General features: G+C 37.9%; 1 protein-coding gene across 1 annotated transcript in view; it reads right to left on the reverse strand.

Moving 5' to 3' along the window:
- LOC127157718 (NACHT, LRR and PYD domains-containing protein 3-like) overlaps positions 1-20,634 on the reverse strand; it is a 26,872-nt gene extending 6,238 nt beyond the window's left edge. Inside the window, 7 exon segments of the mRNA XM_051100974.1 lie at positions 9,753-9,889; positions 10,248-10,294; positions 12,592-12,756; positions 16,526-16,699; positions 16,850-17,023; positions 18,842-20,448; positions 20,450-20,634. Of these exon segments, the coding sequence (XP_050956931.1) occupies positions 9,753-9,889; positions 10,248-10,294; positions 12,592-12,756; positions 16,526-16,699; positions 16,850-17,023; positions 18,842-20,448; positions 20,450-20,617 (2,472 nt within the window). The 5' untranslated portion in view covers positions 20,618-20,634.
- Positions 20,635-21,017: the final 383 nt, after the last annotated feature.

Here is a 21,017-nt window from a genome sequence, read left to right on the forward strand (position 1 = left end):
GTCTGCCTCAACACTCAAGGTTCATGTGGCAGCTATATCAGCCAATCATGACTTAATGGAAAGCAGATCAGTGGGGAAGCACAATTTCAGAGTCGCCCAGAGATTGAACCCTCCCAGGCTGCACCCTCATCCCCTCTTGGGATCTCGCTGTGGTCCTCCAGGCCTTACAGCAAGGTCCATCTGAGCCCCTTCAGTTAGTCGATCTCAGGGTCCTCTCTATGAAGACAGCCCACCTGACTGCACTTACTTCTGTTAAAAGAGTGGGAGATCTTCAAGCCCTCTCTGTCAACGATTCATGCCTAGAATTCGGGCCGGGAGATTCTCACGTTGTCCTGAGACCCTGGCCTGGATACGTGCCCAAGGTACCCACCACTCCCTTCAGGAGATCAGGTGGTGACCTTGCAGGGGGCGCGGTCTGCCATTGGGTTGCCTTGCATGAAGCGGGGCTTCCTGAAGGCAGACTACCCAGGGATTAGAGAATTGCTCCGTGAATGCCCTTGGGAATGACAAGGGCATTCTCTACCGCTGCTGCCTCTGACCTACAGGTCAGTAGGTACCCACCCCTTCAATAAAAGAGCAATTTTCTATATGTCCTTCGGGTTTCTTTACACACGGTGAGTTTGTCTGTGAGTGACGCAGGTCTTCCTCACACCCAGGCTCAACATATGGTCTTCCCATCTAACTAGGGATGCAGGACACGTCGCTTCCTCACACTCTAGAGGAAACAACGCGGGATCGTTGCAGCCTGGCTCTACTTCGGGATGCTAGCTTTCCGGGTTGAGCCATCCAAAAAAAAAAAGCTGGTTGCTCCTCGGCAGGGGTATTTGTACCATTCCTATAATTCCTATTTTTATGCAGGCAATAAAAAAAAAACTAGCTTGTTTTCTGGTCAATTTGGTCGATCCATTCATCCGAGAAAAGCAGCGGGCTTCACCCTGTTCTGGTTTTTGAATCAGTCCCCTCTAAATCCGGCTACCATTTGGATGGCTGATACAGAAACACATGTTTCTGTTCTTCAGCTCCAGGATTGGGTTACAGCTTTGACCTGAAGGATGCGTGCTGTTATGCTCTGATTGCCCTGACGCAGTTCATTTTTTCGACCTGCTTTAGGGGTCAGACTTATCAGTACAGGTCTTCCTTCAGCCACGGGGACTTCGGGTAAACTGAGAGAAGGGTGAGCTTAAAAAAAAAAAGAATGCTGAGCTCCCTCTTTTTTCGGTATGGAGTAATGGATCTGGTGGAGTCATGTCAGCTGAAAGAATTGTTGCAGGACAGCAGTCCCTATAAACTTTCAAAAAGAGGCCTAAGGCATATGGAAGCTGTAGCCGTGGTTGTCCGCTCGGCTGTTCCATGTGAGATCGCTGTGAGACTGTGCTCTGTGACCGAAGGCTCGGCAGGCACTCAATGGCACACAGCTGGACCCGGGGTTTATGAACAGGAGTAAGCTTCCTGGCACAAACCCTGTGCTAGATTGGGGGGACGAGGAGCAGGTTCTCTTGCGCGTCTTCTGACCCACCTGAACCTAGGTTGCTGACACCCATTCTCTCATGACGCATGCAGTGGTGCAGTGGACGGTTGTGCCTAGGGAGGCATCGCCTGGCCGACAGGTTCTTGTAGGGTGCAGGGGGATAAGTCCCTCTAGGATTGCACCTTATCCCTTCATTGGGTCTCTCCATGGCACTTTTAGGTCTACGGAGTTTTCCCTTTGAGCCACTTGGATCAGTCAAGCTACAAATTCAGCCCCTTAAATTTGCCTTAAATTTGGTCCGGCTATTCTCACGTTTTCTTGAGATCCCGGTCTGGTTATGTGCCCGGGGTTCCCACCTCTCACCTTCAGGTTCAGGTGGTGGACCTGCAAGCGCTGCCGCTGGAGGAGGCAGACCCAGCCTTAGCGTTGCTGCGTCCTGTTCGTGCTTTCACATTATTGGACCACACCCAGAGCATTAGTTGCTCCGAGCAGCTCTTGGTTGCTTACGGGTCAGCAGACGGGGAATGCTGTCCTCAAGCAGAAGTTGGCCATTGGGTAGTAATTGGGCCTCATCTCGGCTTATTAGTGCCAAGATCAGCTGTGCCCCCGTGGAGTCGAGTTCACTCCATGAAGAATACTCCTCCTGGCGTGGTGCACAGCGCTTCTCTAGCAAACAAGGGAGGACAGCTCTGTGTCGGCTTGCTGCGCCATTCCTTATGGATCCATGCGCTTCTCCCAGTTGTTCCCCTCTGTGAACTCTGGGTCCTCCATTGCCCCACAGTCCGGATTAGAGCAGAGTAGTCCGTGACTGTACTCCGACAGGGGGTCTCCTTCGCCCCCTGTAGGTTGTGGCATAATGTCTTAGCATTTCTCCATGGCTATTCTCCTTGTTCCCCCCTATATCTTTAAAAAAAAGGATATTTTATTGTTTTACTAGATATTTTATTATTACTAGTCTCCACATGGCTTTAAATTTCATCATTGTGCTCCGCCCCACAACGGTTGCTTCAGATACCTGGCTCGCCTGGTGGGATCCTTATCTGGCTTACAGGGGTTGGGAAGGTTACGTGTTGAGCTTCATTTGTCCTGAGACGCTTGCCTGTCAGCATTTGTTCCTCAACTACGTAACGCAGTTCATGATTGTGGCATTTTCCAGAGGGACCCCAAATACGTCAGTATTGATGTAATGTCGTAGAGTACGACTGAAGGGGAACGTCTCGGTTACAACTGTAACCTTCGTTCCCTGAAGGAGGGAACAGAGACGTTACATCCTCCTGCCACAATCTTGAACTGCACTGAATGCCAGGATGTCTCTCAGCTCCTCAGCATAAACCTGAGTGAGTGGATGCATGCTGCCTTATATACTTAGATCTTATATACCCGTATGTACGGGGGAGTGGCTTAGCATGCAAATTCCACTCACCAATTTTCATTGGCTTTTTCTTCTTAAGCTCGGAGGTGATTGGGCTCCCAAATAGGACCCCAAATACGTCAGTATTCAGGGAACGAGGGTTACAGTTGTAACCGAGATGTTCTCCATTTGTAATCCTGCAGTTTATTTTTTATAAGTGTTTAAAGTCAGCAATACTTCTTTCCTTGCGTAATCATATTTTGATTGCGAGTGAAAGCGCTTGGATGCGGCTGAGAAACGGGTCACACAGCGTCCTAAAGCTCAAGATGCTCACAAAGTCTAGTCTGTGTCACCAGGTAGTAGTGTTTCAACAACTGAATGTCTGACAAAGAAACTTGGGGCCAGGACGGGCCTGCCAGTAGCTGGTGCATAATTTGTAAGAAAACATTACTGTGGCAGGCAAATGCCAGAAGGACCATCTTACACAGTCAGAAACATTGTCAGCAGGTACGTAAAAAAAAAAACAAAGTACACACACATATGAACTTTAAAGTTTTGTGGCATATGCTGGGTACCATAGTTAACTTTACATCAATTATTTAATATTTGTTGTATAGTCAGGGTCAGATTAATTGAGTGTGTGCGACGAACAACCGTATAAGTCCAAAAAAACAAAAAATGAGATAACCATGTGACATTAATTGTATGTGTGAACTTTGTATACAGAAACAGTTTGGGGATGTTTTCGCGTGACCAAGAGTCCGCATTTTAAACGTTAAAATAGCGCCACGCGGAAAAACCGTTTATGTCCACAAAGAAGAATGGAGATGCCGCTTGCTGTCATGTCCGCTTCGGACATTAAAAGGCAAAACCTCGGCAAAAAAAGAGAGCCGACATGACCAAATGGAAGGACAGAGTAAGGAAGGCTTTGAGGGATGCTGGAAAACCATATTTGACTCGAAGAGGAGAACAAAAACCAGGAAAAATCCACCCAAACTGCTGAGTGGAAGAACCGTATATGTGATGTGATCTCTCTCTCTGAACGCGCTAAACACCGCATAAACAGTTAACCTATCAAAATAAACCACATACCATATATAATAAAGCTGTATTCTTTCATATTTCCCGCCAGTCCTGTGTAAAGTACGGCAAGCAGAGTTTATTTGTTTATATATTTATTTATATCGTGAGATGGCGGAGCGCGAGAACAGTTTGAAGTAGTATATACACAGGTGCGCTGCGCCAGCTTTTCTAAATAAACGACAAGGTGCACTATTGGAGCTATCTAAACATACAAGAAGTGATCAAAGATATCCTATCTGACTAACTTGTTACAGTTATATTTGCGTGTAGCCTAGCCTACTGGGCGTCTACTATAGATCAGTCATGAATAGGTCGAAATGAAAGTTGAGAAAATTATGATATATCTTGTATACCTTATGATATGTTGAATAATATTTAGCTATGATGTATGTCTGCATTGTATTTATTTATTTATTTATTTATTTATTTTTTTTTTTTTGTTAATAATTCATTGTTATTGCCTGTACTGTAAGAATGTCTATGTATTATACATTGTTCATACTGTATTTTCTGTTTTTAAATAATAATAATAATAATAATAATAATAATAATAATAATGCAAATGCTTAATATTAACCTGAAGTTTCTGTTACTGTATTAAAACTAAGATAAAGGAATCAGATCTTTAGTGGTTTAAAGTGATATGATGAACTGGAGTTATACTGTTATTCCACACTAACTGGACATATACCGTTCTTCCACATTTCAGAAATATAAATCACAATAACTTTTGATTTTTAATACTGACACTGAAAAATGTTATCTCCTTAGAATTGAGAAGCTTTTGTTGTCTATTTTCAAGTAAAATAAAAATATATAATATAATGTTCACAATCCAAATGAAAAAAATCTTATTACTCAAAATTTGAAAATATGGACTTGTATGGTTCTTCGTCTCAAGGCCTCAATTAGCATTGTTTTGCATACAGCTCCAGCCAGAACACTCAAAACTGTTTAAATATTTTTGCTTAATAGGTATTTATATACAAATTAATTTCATTATATGTTTATATTTTACTTACAGGCCAGTTGCTGAAAGCAGTTGAGATGAAGGAAGACACTAGCATTCTTGTGCATATTCAAAGACTGTATGTCTCTGGTTACAGACAGTACACCAGGTTCTTGACAAAGTCAACTGCAACAGTTACTGGGACCTCAGAAGAACAGTCAGTTATCATATTTCATTATCAAATAATAATTAGTAATTCCTTTCATTTATTGCACATTTTAAAAGTAAAGCCTTGATCATCTACTTAGTCTGTATATTGTCAGTTTTGTCTGTAATCACAGTCTTGACTGCACACCTCTTGGAACAGTAATTCAAAATGATAAAATGTGTAGTGGTTTGTGAAAGAAAAGAAACTACATTTTTATTTGTTTATTTTATTATTTTATTTTTTCTTTACCAATGTATGTACAAAGAGTACAAAAAATATTTTCAAATTGCTTTCAATTTGCCACTATTTATACAACACTATATATGTATACAATATGTACTACAAAAATAAGAGTTATTGTGAAATAGTTATAGCATATAAAATATCTTTTATGTTTTTGTTTCTTTTCAGAAATGAACCAACCTTTGATATCAGCTACAAGATCTTCTGTGAGCGACTCGTCCGTCATATGGAAAAAGAAAAAGAAAGGCACTTTCTGTTGCTTGCGAGAAAAAGGAATGCCTGACTGCATTTACAAACCTGGGTAGCAGTTTTAACCTGGACCAGTCTGCCTTTGAAGTACTTATGCAAGTACTTATTAAGTACAAATATGTGTGTCACCTATATGGCCAGTCATCTGACCAGTGTTGGGCAAGTTACTCTGAAAAAGTAATGAAACTACTGATTACTGATTACTCCTTTTAAAAGTAATCAGATTACTGCTTTGATTACTTTATTTCAAAAGTAATTAGTTACATTACTAGTTACATTACTTTTTTTCTGTACATCCATGAAATTTACGTGAAATAGTAAGTTTGTGTGTTGCATCCCCAACATCCCAGCATAAACGCTCCCGATAAAATATTTGTTATTAAAGCATCAACATTCACAAACCACTATTTTTACTAAAAGCAATAGGCTGCTGCATGCGTGGTTGCAAAATGCATGGCATTTCGAGCGGTGAGTGGATTCTCTGATTGTCTACTACATTCCAGGAATCAACACTGTTTAAAATACATTTTATAAATAGAAACTCTGCCTATGCTTACGCATGTTAATCATTTTTGTTTTACAGTAGTTGTTCTTGTTGCTTTTGTGCAATACATGAATAGCAATTCATTTGTTTTAGATATTTTATGTTTAGATATTTGTATTTTGCGGGAGTCCCGCAAATCACTTTATTCTATCGCATCCAGCACAAAGCATTTCTGTCTGTCCACAGCCCCGCACTCGCCTATGAAGTCTTGTCCAGCGCCACTCTCTGTTGCGTCGACGCGGGACAAGATGAGCGCAGCTGTGGGCGCTGGCAGGCAGAGACTCATGTGAAGACAATGGAAGTTGGTGCATTGCTCTCCGCACCCGGCACATTCTCAAGAAGTTTTAATGTGCCGCGCTGCCCTTTCAGGTGTTTTAAAATGGATATAAAGTTTTTCACGGTTGAAAATGTTTTCTTCCCCTCTGACAATGCACAATAATGTTTTTTTCCTTTCACAGACATAAACTCAAAATAATGATTGTATTTCCAGCTACAGAGCGCGTACTTTCCTCTCCCCATGTTGACTTTGTTTTCATTGGTAGAATCCGCCTCACAGGCGCTTTCCAGTCAAAGTATGTCTCAGGTAGAGGACGTCACATGTGCTAGCCAACACCCTTTTTACAATCCAGATGATCCAGATTCTGTCGGCAATGATGTAACGCAGCAGTAACGCATGCTTGTAACTATACTCTAATTACTCATTTGGAAATTATAACTTATATTAAATTACTCCGTTACTAAAAAAAGAATCAAATTACAGTAATGCGTTACAAAGTAATGCATTACTGCCCAACACTGCATCTGACAAAAGTGTGAATAATGCAAGATATAAAACATTCTGCATGCCATCGTCAGCTTTGCCAGAATGATCCATGCCTCCAACAAGTGACGCCCTGTACCAACACTGCAAAAGGGCAAACTACCAAGCAGCCATAATGACACATTCTTTGAAAGGTATATTGTGCCCCTTTACCCACTGGCATTGGATGGCACCTCGAGGATGGGTAGTAAAACAGTGACCTGGATGACTAGAAATCTGCCCCTGAAAGTGTCTCACAGGTAGTCCACTGCAGTTGCAAGGCAAATGTGACACTGAAAGATGTTCCTGTATGTCTGCAAGACTGTCTTGTACTGATTTATGTCGGTTGCAAAACTGTGCAAATGTTTCCCAGGAAACGGAGGATAGAGAAACATGGGATGATGGCTCTGATGATAGTGATAGGGATGATACTGATGAGTAAAGATGTGCTGTGTCATATTTTAGGCTGCTTTTAAGCTGTATAATGAGTCTATTGTAGAATTGACAATTTTTGTCATTGTTCAAAATTAAGGGGAGCGGGGCAGCATTTTGAGCCATTTTAGCCAACTTGGGCCAAAGTGGGTTGTTTTTTTTTTTTTTTTTACAGTGCCTACTGAAAATTTTGATGTAAAAAAAAAAATTCACTTTTTTTTTTTATTTAAAATGTCTGTTTAATTTTGCTTAGTGCCAGTCTGTGAAGTTGAAGTGTATTTTGTACAAATTTGCCATATTTCATGGTCAACATTCACAATTCAGTGAACTAATGGACCAGTACCTGTCTCAAATGTGTAGGTACATGTAGAAATGTTTGACACATAGTTTGTGTTTCTAAGATGCATATAAATAAAGTTACAAGCAAAACCAGCAGCATAAGATTTTCATTTTTTGTAAATTCACAATTGTGTACATTTATGGATACCGACAAAAAACTGCAGGATATTTTGTGGAGAACTTTTAACATAGAGTCCATAAGGGTGTTGTCTATCCAAAAATTCATTTAAAAAGTAGTGCCCAGGAGTGGGAATGAAAATCACTTTGTAGCCACTTTTTTCTAGTTCACCTTAAGGCCTATAGGACATGTTGAAAAACTCCAATTGTATTTACTTCAAAAATAATTTCAAAATCATTTTACATCGCTGCAGAAGTATCTTATTAAACTCAATAAAAAAATTACTATTATTATTAAAAATTATTACTATAAAAATTACTATTGCAATAATCATATTGTACTGTAAATAAAAGGTATTACATAATAATAATAATAATAATAATAATAATAATAATAACAATACTGACTTTATTTTACAGTGCAACAGGATTATTGTAATAGTAACTGTTATAATTTAGTACAATATATTATGTTAATATTTTGTTTTTAGTAAATACTCACTTTATAATTTTACAGTATGATTGGATTACTGCAATCATAACATTTCTTTATTGTTATAAAACAGTAAAATAAAATAATAATTATTATTTTATTATTAAACTATTATTATTATTATATAGTGTCATTTTATTTTACAGTGCAATATGATGAGAGCAATAGTTTTTAATAATAAAATAATATTTTTAGGTATTATTATCATTTAAATTATAACATATATTATAAGAAATATAGAAATGTGTTATGATTGCAATAGAGATATTAACAAACATCAGTTATATAATATATTATAAATGTATTATTTCAATTAAGATGTGTGTATGAAGAGGAAGCGCACGAAGACAAGTATAACACAACAGGTCTTTAATAAATCCAAACAGGTAAATCCAAGACAGGCAGGTGAACACACATCAAAGCAACCTTAAGATCGGACACAGACATAGAACTGAATACAACTTATAAAGGGTGGCTAATGAGACACAAACAGGTGTAGTGAGTTAACCAATTGGGACACAACGAGGGCAGGAAGAACCAAATATGGGCACAGCAGGGAAAAACCAACATAAACAGTCCAAAGGGGTGTTACAACAGCTTTACTGTAGTTACAATAATATATTTTATTAAATGCTGTGATTAATGTCATATTTTATAATGTCAGAAGTTCGTTTCAGTCAAGTGAGGAATCGATTATATTCATGATACAAACATCAATTAAAATCTGATCTCAACTTGATTCATTATTGTTTTATTATTTCTGTACAAAAACAACAGAGAAATGAACGACATGATCTTCATCAAGATTGTGACATTTTGACATTTTAACACTAATAATATGAATGATTGATGAGACACAACAATAAAAACAAATACACACACACTGATGTTACTGTCTATATGGTGATTTCTGACACATTTATTCTGTTATTTGAGTGACAGAAGTTGAGCTGCAGTATTAATGTCATGAAGAGACTCAATAACATCTCACTCTTACTGATTCATCATCAGCTCAAAGCATTATGGGTACAATCGCTCATCAGTCTATTCTCATTCATCAACACAGTTTCACTGATGATCCAGGATAAACCCTAAACCCAGGATAGAGCGGCTGAGTGAATGTGGTCTGTTCTGTGTGGATGAGACTCATTGTGTCAGAGACGCTGTAGAAGGACAGAGTTCCTGCACTCACATCCACATACACTCCTATTCTATATATATTATTATCATCCACATACAGTCCTGTTCCACGACTGATGATGGGCATCACAGGGAAAATAGTCACCATCTTATTGTGTGTGAATGAGTAACCAAAGAAAGCGTGGCTCAAAGTCCAGGACTGATTATTAGATCCAAACAAACACTCATCACCCTGTCCCTTCCTGCTGATGCTCTTATATGACACTGATATCTCCACACGTCCACTGCACTCAATCTCCCAGTAACAGCGTCCACACACACTCTCTCTACACAACACCTGCTCATACACATCAAATCTGTCTGGATGATCAGGATACGGCTGATTCTTTCCCACATTTGTCACCTTTCTGTTCTTCTCAGACAGAATGAGTTGATTGTTTGCTGTGTTTGGATCCAGTGTGAGAAAACAGGCATCTGAACACAAGAACAGACACATTTATAACACAACAACAATCACTACAGCTGTGTGTGTGTGTGTGTGTGTACTTGTTTTTGCTACATTGTGGGGACCAAATGTCTCCACAAGGATAGTAAAACCTGAAACTTGTGGTCCCCACAATGTTAAAAAATTATTAAAAATAGTAAATTATGTTTATCTGAAAGTGTAACGATGCAAACTTGTTTCCTGTGAGGGCTAGGTTTAGGGTTAGGGTTGGGTTAGGGGATAGACAATATCGTTTGGTCAGTATAAAAACTATAGAAGTCAATGGAAAGTCCCCACAATTCACAAAAACAAACGTGTGTGTGTGTGTGTGTGTGTTTGTAGACGTACATTTCTTCAGTCCTGCTGTAATCCTGGATTCTCCTCCATGATCCACACTAAAAAACACACACACACACACATTCCGACAGTCAACAAACTGTTGCTATGCAGTTGCCTAGATACTCAGAGTGGTTGCTACATAGTTGCTAAAGTGCCTGGGGTGGTTTCTAGCCTGTTGTTTTGCAGTTGCCAGGGTACACAGAATGGTTAGGCTGTTGCTAAGGTACTGGAGGTGGTTGCTATGCAGTTGCTAACGTACCTAGGGTACTTACTAGACTGTTGCTATGCAGTTGTCAGGGTACTTGGGTGGTTGCTATGCACTTGCTAAGGTAGTTGAGGTAGTTGCTAGGCTGTTGCTATGCAGTTGTCAGGGTACTTGACAACTGCATAGCAACAATATGTTAAGATTAATGTTGTTGTACTGAATGAGTCAGGGTGTTGTGAGTGGTCAAGTAGGGCCAAAATTAATGATTCATTTTACTGACATTTTACATATTACATTTTGAATACACTATTACTCAAAAAGCTGTAAACTGTACCGTTTCTGTCAGGCATTCACCACAGCCACCCTCACCTGCCACCCGGAGCACCGCCCACTCGTTCCTCATCACCGGAGTTTTGATTATACACACCTGTTGCTGATTAACTCCACCCTTTATATAGAGCTCTGGTTCCATTTGCATCTTGTCGGGTCTACTGTTTACACCTCCTATGTTAGCTCCTGACTCTTCATGCTATTCCCTTGGATTCTGCTCTCCTTGCTCTGGCTGGACTTATTGTGGCTCAATATCAGACTCTTATCTGCTCATCATTACCAGGCCAGTCAGCTAAGCTATTTCTCTGCATTTCAATCTACTGATCTGTTCATCGTTTGCTGTGAAATAAATCTCAAACTCAACTGTTACTTACCTCTTGTCTCCTCCTGTGTATGTGTGTGTGACAATTTCACAGGCAGTGATGTTCGGCAAAGAGAGCATTGCCAAGTAGTGACCATGCAGGGTGCCCAAACTTTTAAAGGACATTTTCCTTGTCATTTTTAAACTGTAAAATTGTATTAGTTTAAAATTAAATCTACAACATAAAATCTGTAAAAAGTGAACTTTCCGAAATACCTGTTTAACCACAAAGTGTTCTTCTTCTTTTTCTTTGTTTACCTATGTTCATCTTTTTTCCATACGTAGTGTTTATGCTAAGCTTTGTTTAAACAGGCAAAATTGTACCACACATACCAGCCTTACATTTTTTCCACCTTGCCATCTGTTTAGAAATGTCTTGGTTTCTGCATCCAGCACACTGCAGTATTTGATGAAAATAAAGAAAACCATAGTATGGCCGTTGAATATTTATATATACAAATATAACTCAGAAACTGAGAAGTTTATAAACAGATGACACGGAATCTTCCTCCAGGCCCTACAACAATGAATTTCTTCAAAAGGTTTGCTTTTCCAAATGTTGTTAACATTTACCATTGAGATCACATGAGATCTGACTAACCATGTGTCAATATGGACGTCTGTTTTTTCATTTATTCTGTCCCTCTTTTAGGATAAACTTGAGGTCCTGAGAGTTATTAAGAGTTTCTGTAGTGTTTATATGTATTTGTTGATGTCACTTTTTACAATGGTAAATTCAAATAAATTCTCATTTCTTATATTTATATGGTGTCATTCTTACTGTCTGTGTCTGGTGATATTTGTTGTTCATATGAATTAAATAAATATAGGTCTGTATTTTTTGACTTGTCTTATTTTGTGGTGTACTGTCATCTGTGTTCCCTGTGTTTTTTCTCTATGTTTCTCCCATTTCTTTGTCAGGATGCTGATCACAGCAGCTAAGAAACATTTTCCAGAGTGCTGTCTCTGTCCTGCCCAACTTTTTTGTTGAAACTGTTGTGTATTCTTATGGTTTAGTTTTTTTTGTTTGTTTGTTTGTTTAATCTAAGGTAATGTCAACTAATTTGCTGTAATAGTGATATCAACGTGTAACTTGTAATATTCAAAGTTGGGCCTTTTTGGTTCCTTTATTTACAAGTTGTTAAAGTGTGCAACATAAACTATCATTTTGAATATTTTGTTTCTACCTTTTATGAAATCTGTAGGAAGGTTGCTGCCATTTTTGTTGTGTTTTCACTGTCTGCTCCTGTTTTGTGGCCAGTTAGGGAGTTAAAGTAATGTTTTTTTGTATTTTGTTTTGTCTGAACAGTTTATTTTGGATTTTACTCCTCAGACTAGTGATCTTTAATGTTTTTAGATTGTTGCATCCACTAGAAACTGCTAGACTTGTATAGATATACAGAGACACTGAAATGTTTAAACAATAAAACCCAAAAACTTCCTCCTGCTTGACATACTTGAGTTTGCAGTTTGGATTCTTCAGTTTTTCAGAAAGCAGCTTGACTCCTGAATCTCCTGGGTGATTGTAGCTCAGATCCAGCTCTCTTAGGTGTGAGGGGTTTGAACTCAGAGCTGAAGACACATAATGACAGCCTTTCTCTGTCACCATACAGCCAGACAACCTACAAAAACATACAACAACAGTCCACATCACATTAGTGTGTTTGTTGTTCCTTCTTATATTGAACTGATTATTCAATAAAAACAACTGGTCACAAAAAATTTGTTCCCCCTAAGCAGTCATGTGGAAATAGCCTGATTCAAGGCTTGTCGCAAATGACTTTTTGTCCAAAAAAAAAATCCTCAATCGTGTGTCATTAAGATTAATTTACTGTCCCTGGTCACATCAGAGCCCGCGAGATCCCAAATCATAAGTATCAAACATGTCTGATATTTATGACTCTTGATCATGCTGCCTCTGATGTGATACCTGTGATAGTTCCCCAGATCTCAGTCCAATCAAGCGTCTGTGGGATGTGCTGAACAAACAAGTCTGATCCATGGAGGCCCCTCCTCACAACTTACAGGACTTAAAAGATCTGCTGTTAACATCTTGGTGCCAGATATCAGATATTCAGGGGTCTAGTGGGGTCCATGCCTCGATGGGTCAGGGCTGTTTTGGCAGCAAAAGGGGGACCAACACAATATTAGGAAGGTGGCCATAATGTTATGCCTGATCAGTGTATACATACACATACATATATATACGTTTACGTGTGTGTGTGTGTTTATTTGCTGTCGTACATGAATTACACTGAATTATTGATCCTGCCTTTCATTTACATCTGGAAGAGAAATTCATCTGCATTTTATCTACACTACACACTTCCTGTGTTTACATCATAAAAAAAACAAAAATGTGAGAAGGCTGAATCTATGCTTGACAAGCTCCTCTCATCTTCTCCACAGGTCTCTTCCTTTGTGACTGGTGATGTTGTTCTGGACCATCATATCAGTAATGCTCTTGTTCCATTCAAAATAATCTTGATTGACGACCTGAATGTTCTCAAACTTCAATTATGAATAATTTGGACATTTACATGTAAAGAACAGAAGTTGTCCCAGGAGGACTACAAATCAAAAATCATAGCACAATATTCATAAATATAGGATTGTTTTGACAAACTCTTTTAAAGACTCTTCTAAAAACTTTAGATCTGTTCCCTAGCATCTAAAAAGAAGAGGTCATGATTTCTTATGTAGTCTATTAGGGTAACTTTGATTTCATTTGAAATTTGTCTTTACCTTCTACATATCATTTCACCTCGCTCTACAGTTCTTCTCTGTCCATGTCTTTGTACAGTTTCTCCTCTTGCTCTTTCCACTACACCAATGTTCTCCTCTCCACTCGTCTCTTCTCCCTCTCCTTCTCCTCTCTTTTTATATCCACCTCTCTGCTCATCTGTCTACCTGTTCCACTCTTCTTCTTCTCTCTTTCGTTACACACCCTATTCTACTCACTCTACCCCCTTTTAGATTTAAGACCTATTTTGCACACAGCTTCTTGATGGTGCTCCTAGCTTGTGCAGTACTGTCAGAAGTTATTCTTGAAAATGCAGCAGTTTTGCAGTTTGCAACCAGATTTATCTAGCCTTATCGCCAAATGACTACAGCCCCATTGACTCCCTCTGCCAATGCATTGATGAAATTAACAGTTGAATGAGCCAAAACTTTATTCCGTTAAACAAGGATAACTGCATTCGGAAACAAAGATGAAGTTCTTAAGGTGAATGCATACCTTGACTCTAGGGGTTAAACTAAAAATCAAGTCAAGAATCTTGGTGTGATTCTGGAGTCTGGCCTTTATTTTTAGAAGTAATGTCAAAGCAGTAACTAAATCAGCACACTATCATCTCAAAAATGCTGCAATAATTAGATGTTTCCAGTCAAGACTTGGAGAGCCTTTATCACCAGCAGGGTGGATTATTGTAATGGTCTCCTCCCTGGCCTTTCCAAGAAGACCATTAGACAGCTGCAGCCCATCCAGAACTCTGCTGCCAGAATTCTGACTAGAGACAGAAAATCTGAGCATATTACAGCAGTCCTCAGATCCTTACACTGGCTTCCAGTTACATTTAGGATTGAAGATTTTAAAATATTATTACTCATTTATAAATCACTAAATGGCCTTGGACCTAAATACGTCTCAGATATGCTCACTGAAAATAAGCCTAACAGACCACTCAGATCATTAGGATCAAGTAAGTTAGAAATACCAAGGGTTCAGTCCAAACAAAAGGAATCTGCTTGTAGTTATTATGCTGCCAGCAGTTGGAATCAGTTTTCAGAAGAGATCAGATGTGCTAAATCAGTAGCCATATTTTAATCTAGACTTAAAACACATCTGTTTAGCTGTGCATTTACTAAAGGAGCACTGTGCTATGTCTGAACTGATTGCACAGTATTTTATGTATAATCATTTTTATTCTTAATACAATCCACATCTACAGACAGCTGTATAAACATGAAAAAAAATGTCTGCAAACCCAGATAGCAAAATTTCTGAGGCCCAGATCAGGCCTACAACTGACATTTTCATCTGGCCCACATACTGCATGGAATGATGGCCCTTTGGCGGTCTAGTCCTGTTTGCCAGATTTTGGCCACAAGCCAAAGGAAGGCCCAATGTCAGCCATAAAAAATAAATAAATAAATAAGTAAGTAAAAATAAACCAGAACTGGACCAATCTAGGCAACACTGATTTTAAGTCTGGCCCAGATCCAAACACCTTGTTCCGGCCCACATACCACATGAAATAACAGCATTTGGGCAGTCCCAGATTTGGGCATCAAGTAAGCCTTGGCATTGGAGCATGTAAGCCAACCAAATAAACCAAAACTGGCCCTAATGTGGGCCACAGTTGATTTTTATTTTAACCCTGCTCATCCCCTCATGTGGTCCACATGCTGCATGGAATGGTGGCATTTTGGCAGTGGTCCACAAGCAGGCCAATGCACAGCCACATTTTAGCTAATAATGAACCAAATAAAGCATAAATATATATGATCAGGGCCACACTAAACCTTAAGTGAGTTATGCATCAAAATATTATAAAGGGAAATTTAAAAATGTCCTCCTTAAAGGTTCAAATAACTTGGTAAAATCATCCAGACCAAAGTTTTGCACAAGCAGCAATTCAAATGTCTCTGACTTTAAAAACAGTTCTTTACAAGTTTGAACCCAAATGCTTCTCACTCAGACTCTACATATACAGTAAGTCTGTATGATCTATCATTATAGTGCACTTATATTTTTGTGATGCACAGTACACATACAATATATAAACATACTGCCAACAAAAGTATTTTTCAAAAAATAAATTGGTGGTTATGTAGCCTTCTTAAGACTCATTTCCAGATCAGCTTGCATTAGTTAACTGTGTTGCATCCTACTAAAAGTAGCCAAATTTTATTAAAATATTTAGGCCATATTTACAATTTCAAAGATACATTCCAATTAGCCAGTATCAAGTGCTACATCCAAACCAGAAGTGGCCCTCATCTGTTTTGTGATATATGGGGCATCTGCCATGTCAAATGTGGGACAAGTTAGACTTGCACACTGATTAGCCAATGCTGACTGTGCCATATATTTGCCAAAAGTGGCCCAGATTTATTTTATATATAATTGGGGATTAAAGGCCCATAAGTGATTTAATACATTTGGGTTATTTCTGCTATTTTACATGTGGGCCACTTCAGGGTTACAACCATTATGTCCGGACCATAAGAAGGCCAGCAGTCGTCATTGTCTTAAGTGGCCCACATCCGGATAGTATCTGGGAATGTTTTTGTCTCTTGCTCTGGCATTGCGCTGAGTTCAGATTAAACATTGTTGACAAAATTCAATGTTCAAGGATTTTGTTAATTATTTTATGGAAAACCGGTTACCTCAGTATCTCCAGCTGACAGTTTTGACTCTTCAGTCCTTTAGAAAGATGTTTCACTCCAGAATCCTGCAGGTCATTGTTACTCAGGTCCAGTTCTTTCAGGACAGAGTTTGAGGATTTTAAAACTGATGACAAACTCCCACAAGACTGAGCAGTGAGATTACACATGGAAAACCTGAACAAGAAGAACACAGTAATTGAATACAGAATTAATCTTAGTGTGATTATTTTTAATAAATAAATAATAAATAAATACCAATAAAAATAAAAATTTTTATATACTAATAAAAATACTAATAAAAAAAATAGTATTTCAAACTCCAACCTCAATATCTTCAGCTTAGAGTTTGGACTCTTCAGTCCATCAGAAAGAAGCTTCACTCCATGATCCTGCAGGTCATTGTTACTCAGATCCAGCTCTCTCAGGACAGAGTTTGATGACTGTAGAGCTGAAGACAAACTTTCACAGGACTGAGCAGTGAGATTACACCCACACAGCCTGTAAAAGAGAACAAAACAAAAAGCCATATTAATGTGAATTTATTATATAGTTTATAATCTGGAGTGCATGTTTGTACTGAATAACACGTTATAATACGAACACAATACCAAAGCACTTCTATATCTTTTCAAAAATATTATAGTTCATTAGTAGTTTATAAACTGTAGTTAATACATTAGTAGGTTATATACAAATAGTGAGTTCATTTATTGTCATATATAATACTTTGTTGACAACTTATTAACTGCAGATTGTTCCCACTTTAGATTTGGGTCACAGAAAATCTGAAAATGTCATAAATTAAGTGCTTTAAACCACCCTTTATTGGACATTAATTGCACCAAAATTCAGTGATCCTTAAAATGTTTACAAATACATTAAGCACAGATACACACATTGGGTTTCCATGTTTTATAGGGACCTTGCATAGTACACTGTATTAATTATACTGTATAAACTGTATATCCATTTGTCACTAACCCTAACTCTAAACCTACTCCTAATCCTAACTGATGTATTTTAACAATTTTAAGTTTAACTGACTGATGTATTTTAACAAATGCTTAATGTATTTGTACATTTTAAGAAACTCTTAATACTAATGCAATTAATGACCAATAAAGATTAAAACAATAAAACAATAAATGAAATTATGAAAATTAACCAAATACAGTGACAATAAATGAAGACCTCACTGTTTGTATATAGTCTATTAATATATTAACAACAGGTTATGAACTATTGAATAATTACAGTTTGCAAATAATTTGTAAATGCTTTTTTACTGTATACTTATTTATATATTATATATATATATTTATTTTATTTATTTATTTTTTTTAATTTACCACTTTATCTATTAAAATGTCATAAGTAACTTAAGTAAACACAAATCACAACATCTCCAAAGACTGAAAAAAGTCTCAGGGTCAAATCCTGAAGGTTAAGCTCATAACTCATCTGTGCATTTGAGCTCAACACTGCAGCAAATTGTTCATGAATCAAACTGATCCAGTTCAACTCACTGATTCAATGATCCAGTCACAGCAGTTGTCAAGTTATAAACACACTGAATCTGTCCTACTGAAATGAGGCAAGAACCAAGAATAATATGATCCTCAGAGCTGAGAATTTAACTGATAAAGTGAAAATAAAGCTATTGTAATAATTAAATCCACAAGGAAGGGAACATGTTTTTAAATTAACATGAAAACGTTTTTTGAACTTTTGAAAAAAGTAATTAGGGAAGTTTAGGTATTATTTCATTCTCATAACTGGAAAACTGCATTACAAAATTCCAGGTTTTCCAGGATGGTTGGGAACCCTGACTGTTTTCTCATCAGGTTTTTTTGTCTGTCTTGTGTTCTTGGAGAAAATGCCACTGATACAATCATACTACAATATAGACAAGGGAAATATCTGCTAGCTATAGTTACAATATCCACATATTTGAACATAGTGATTCAGTGAAAGTTAATGTCAAACCTCAGTATGTTCAGTCGACAGTGTGAACTCTTCAGTCCATCATAAATCAGCTTCACTCCTGAATCATTCAGGTGATTGCTAGTCAGGTCCAGCTCTGTCAGATGGGAGTTTGATTGTTGTAGAGCAGAAAACACAGTTTCATGTTTCATTAAAACCACACCTGTCAAATCTGCCAAACAGAATGTTTAGTTGGATAATTTTCAGTTTCTTTTCTGCAATAACTTATTGTACTCTTAATATTTGGGGAAAATATTTCACATTGTATTTTGAGATTTAATTATTTAGTGAAACAAAACGTTTAATTGAACACCAGTCAGTGAAATTACTCACATTGCTTTTCTGCAGCATCTCACAGCTGGGATGAGTCTCTTGTAGTTTGAAGGTGATGTGAACCTCTTTGGGTTGAACTCATCCAGCACCTTCTCTGACATGAGCAGTACATATGTCAACACTGTGCACATTGAAGATGAGAGGTTTCTTCCTGGATGTTCATCTGAGCTGAGGTAACTCTGGATTTCCTCATATAATGAATGATCTTTGAGCTCAAGTAAGCAGTAAAATAGGTTAACTAAAGATTCATCTGAGATACCATACTTATTTTGTTCTTGTTTAATGTATTCAGTTATTTTTGTGATGCTCTCTGTGGTGTCTTCAGTGTGTGTGATCAGGCCTTGGAGCAGGTTTTGACTGGATTTCAGTGAAATGCCCATCAGAAAGCGCAGGAACAGGTCCAGATGTCCTCTCTGACTCTTCATGGCTTTATCAACAGCCTTCTGCAGTAGCTTCTGCAATGTGATATTTTCTTCTGGCTTGTCAAAGAAAAACTGAAGCTCCTGCATGTTCTTGTTCAGGTAACAGACGAACACATGCACTGCAGCGAGAAACTCTTGAACACTCAGATGCACAAAGCAGTAGACTTTTGTCTCATGAAGTCCATCTTCCATCTTAAAGATCTCAGCGATCATTCCTGTGAACTCAGTGTCTTTACTCACATCAATACCACATGCTTTCAGATCTTCTTCATAGAACACAATGTTTTCCTGCTTCAGCTGTTCAAATGCTAGTTTGGCTAGCTTCAAAATCATTTCTTTATTTGAATGTAAAAGCTTTGTGCGTTGTCTTTCTGCTTTTTCATCATATTTCTGGCTCTTCATGTTCATCTGTATCAGCAGGAAGTGAATGTACATTTCAGTAAGTGTTGTGCTGATGTTCTCTTCACTGTTCTTGATGAGAATATTTTGAAGTACTGTTGCCGTGATCCAGCAGAACACAGGAATGTGGCACATGATGTAGAGACTACGAGACGTCTTAATGTGTGAGATGATTTTGGAGGCCAGATTCTCATCTGTGATTCTCTTTCTGAAGTACTCCTCCTTCTGTTGGTCAGTGAATCCTCGCACCTCTGTAAACAAACCTACGTACTCAGGAGGGATCTGATTGGCTGCTGCTGGTCGTGATGTCACCCACACAAGAGCTGATGGAAGCAGCTTGCCTTTCACCAGACTTGTAAACAGCACATCTACAGACGATCTTTTCTCAACCATCTTCAATTCTTCACTTTTAAAATTCAAAGGCATTCGACTTTCATCAAGTCCATCAAATATAAATGCAAGTTTATATTCTGTATATAACTTTGATTTCTCCAGGCCCTTCAATTCATCATAAAATTCCAGTAGGAATTCATGAAGATTGAACTTTCTATCCTTAATCCTGTTAATCTCTCTGAATGGGAGCAGGAACACACAGTGTATATCCTGATTGGCTTTTCCTTCAGCCCAGTCCAGGATGAATTTGTGCACAGAGACAGTTTTTCCAATGCCAGCGATGCCTTTAGTCAGCACAATCTTTTCCTCATTATTTTCCCTTAATAATGTAAATAATTTACTGCAATTGATTGGTTTGTCCTGTGTTTGTTTCTTCCTGAAAGCATCATCAATATTTCAGAATCTCACGTTCCTGATAGACATCTTTCATATCTCCCTCTGTGATGAACAGTTCTGTGTAAACAGCCTTGAGATCAACTTCATTTACTTTCTTGCACTCAAAAATACGTTCTGCTTTTTTCTTCATGTTCATTTTGTGAGTTTTCAAAAACTTCTGCAGCATCCGATCCTCTGTTAAATAGACTGAAACAAAGATGAATAAAAACATGGTGAAAAAAAAACTGATTTAACTTTCTTAACATAATTAAGTTACTGTTGAATATAATACAAAATTAAGGCATTTAATTCTGGAAATGTTTTCCCATTAATTTGAATTTATATATACAGTCATGGTCTTGCAAATATATAAAAAAATATATTTTATTGTTTAAAAAAAAAAAAAAATCACAAAAACGTAACCTTTAAAACATCAACCTCTAAAACTACTGAAAATGGGAGTAAATCCCATTATAAAATAAATATTTTTCTCAAAGCCACATGGCCACAATTATTGACACCCATTTAGGGCTGTCAAACGATTAATTGTGATTAATGGCATACAAAATAAAAGTTTGAGTTTGCCA

This window comes from Labeo rohita, unplaced genomic scaffold (genome assembly GCF_022985175.1).
Source record: "Labeo rohita strain BAU-BD-2019 unplaced genomic scaffold, IGBB_LRoh.1.0 scaffold_118, whole genome shotgun sequence".
In the NCBI taxonomy this organism is placed as follows: domain Eukaryota; kingdom Metazoa; phylum Chordata; class Actinopteri; order Cypriniformes; family Cyprinidae; genus Labeo; species Labeo rohita.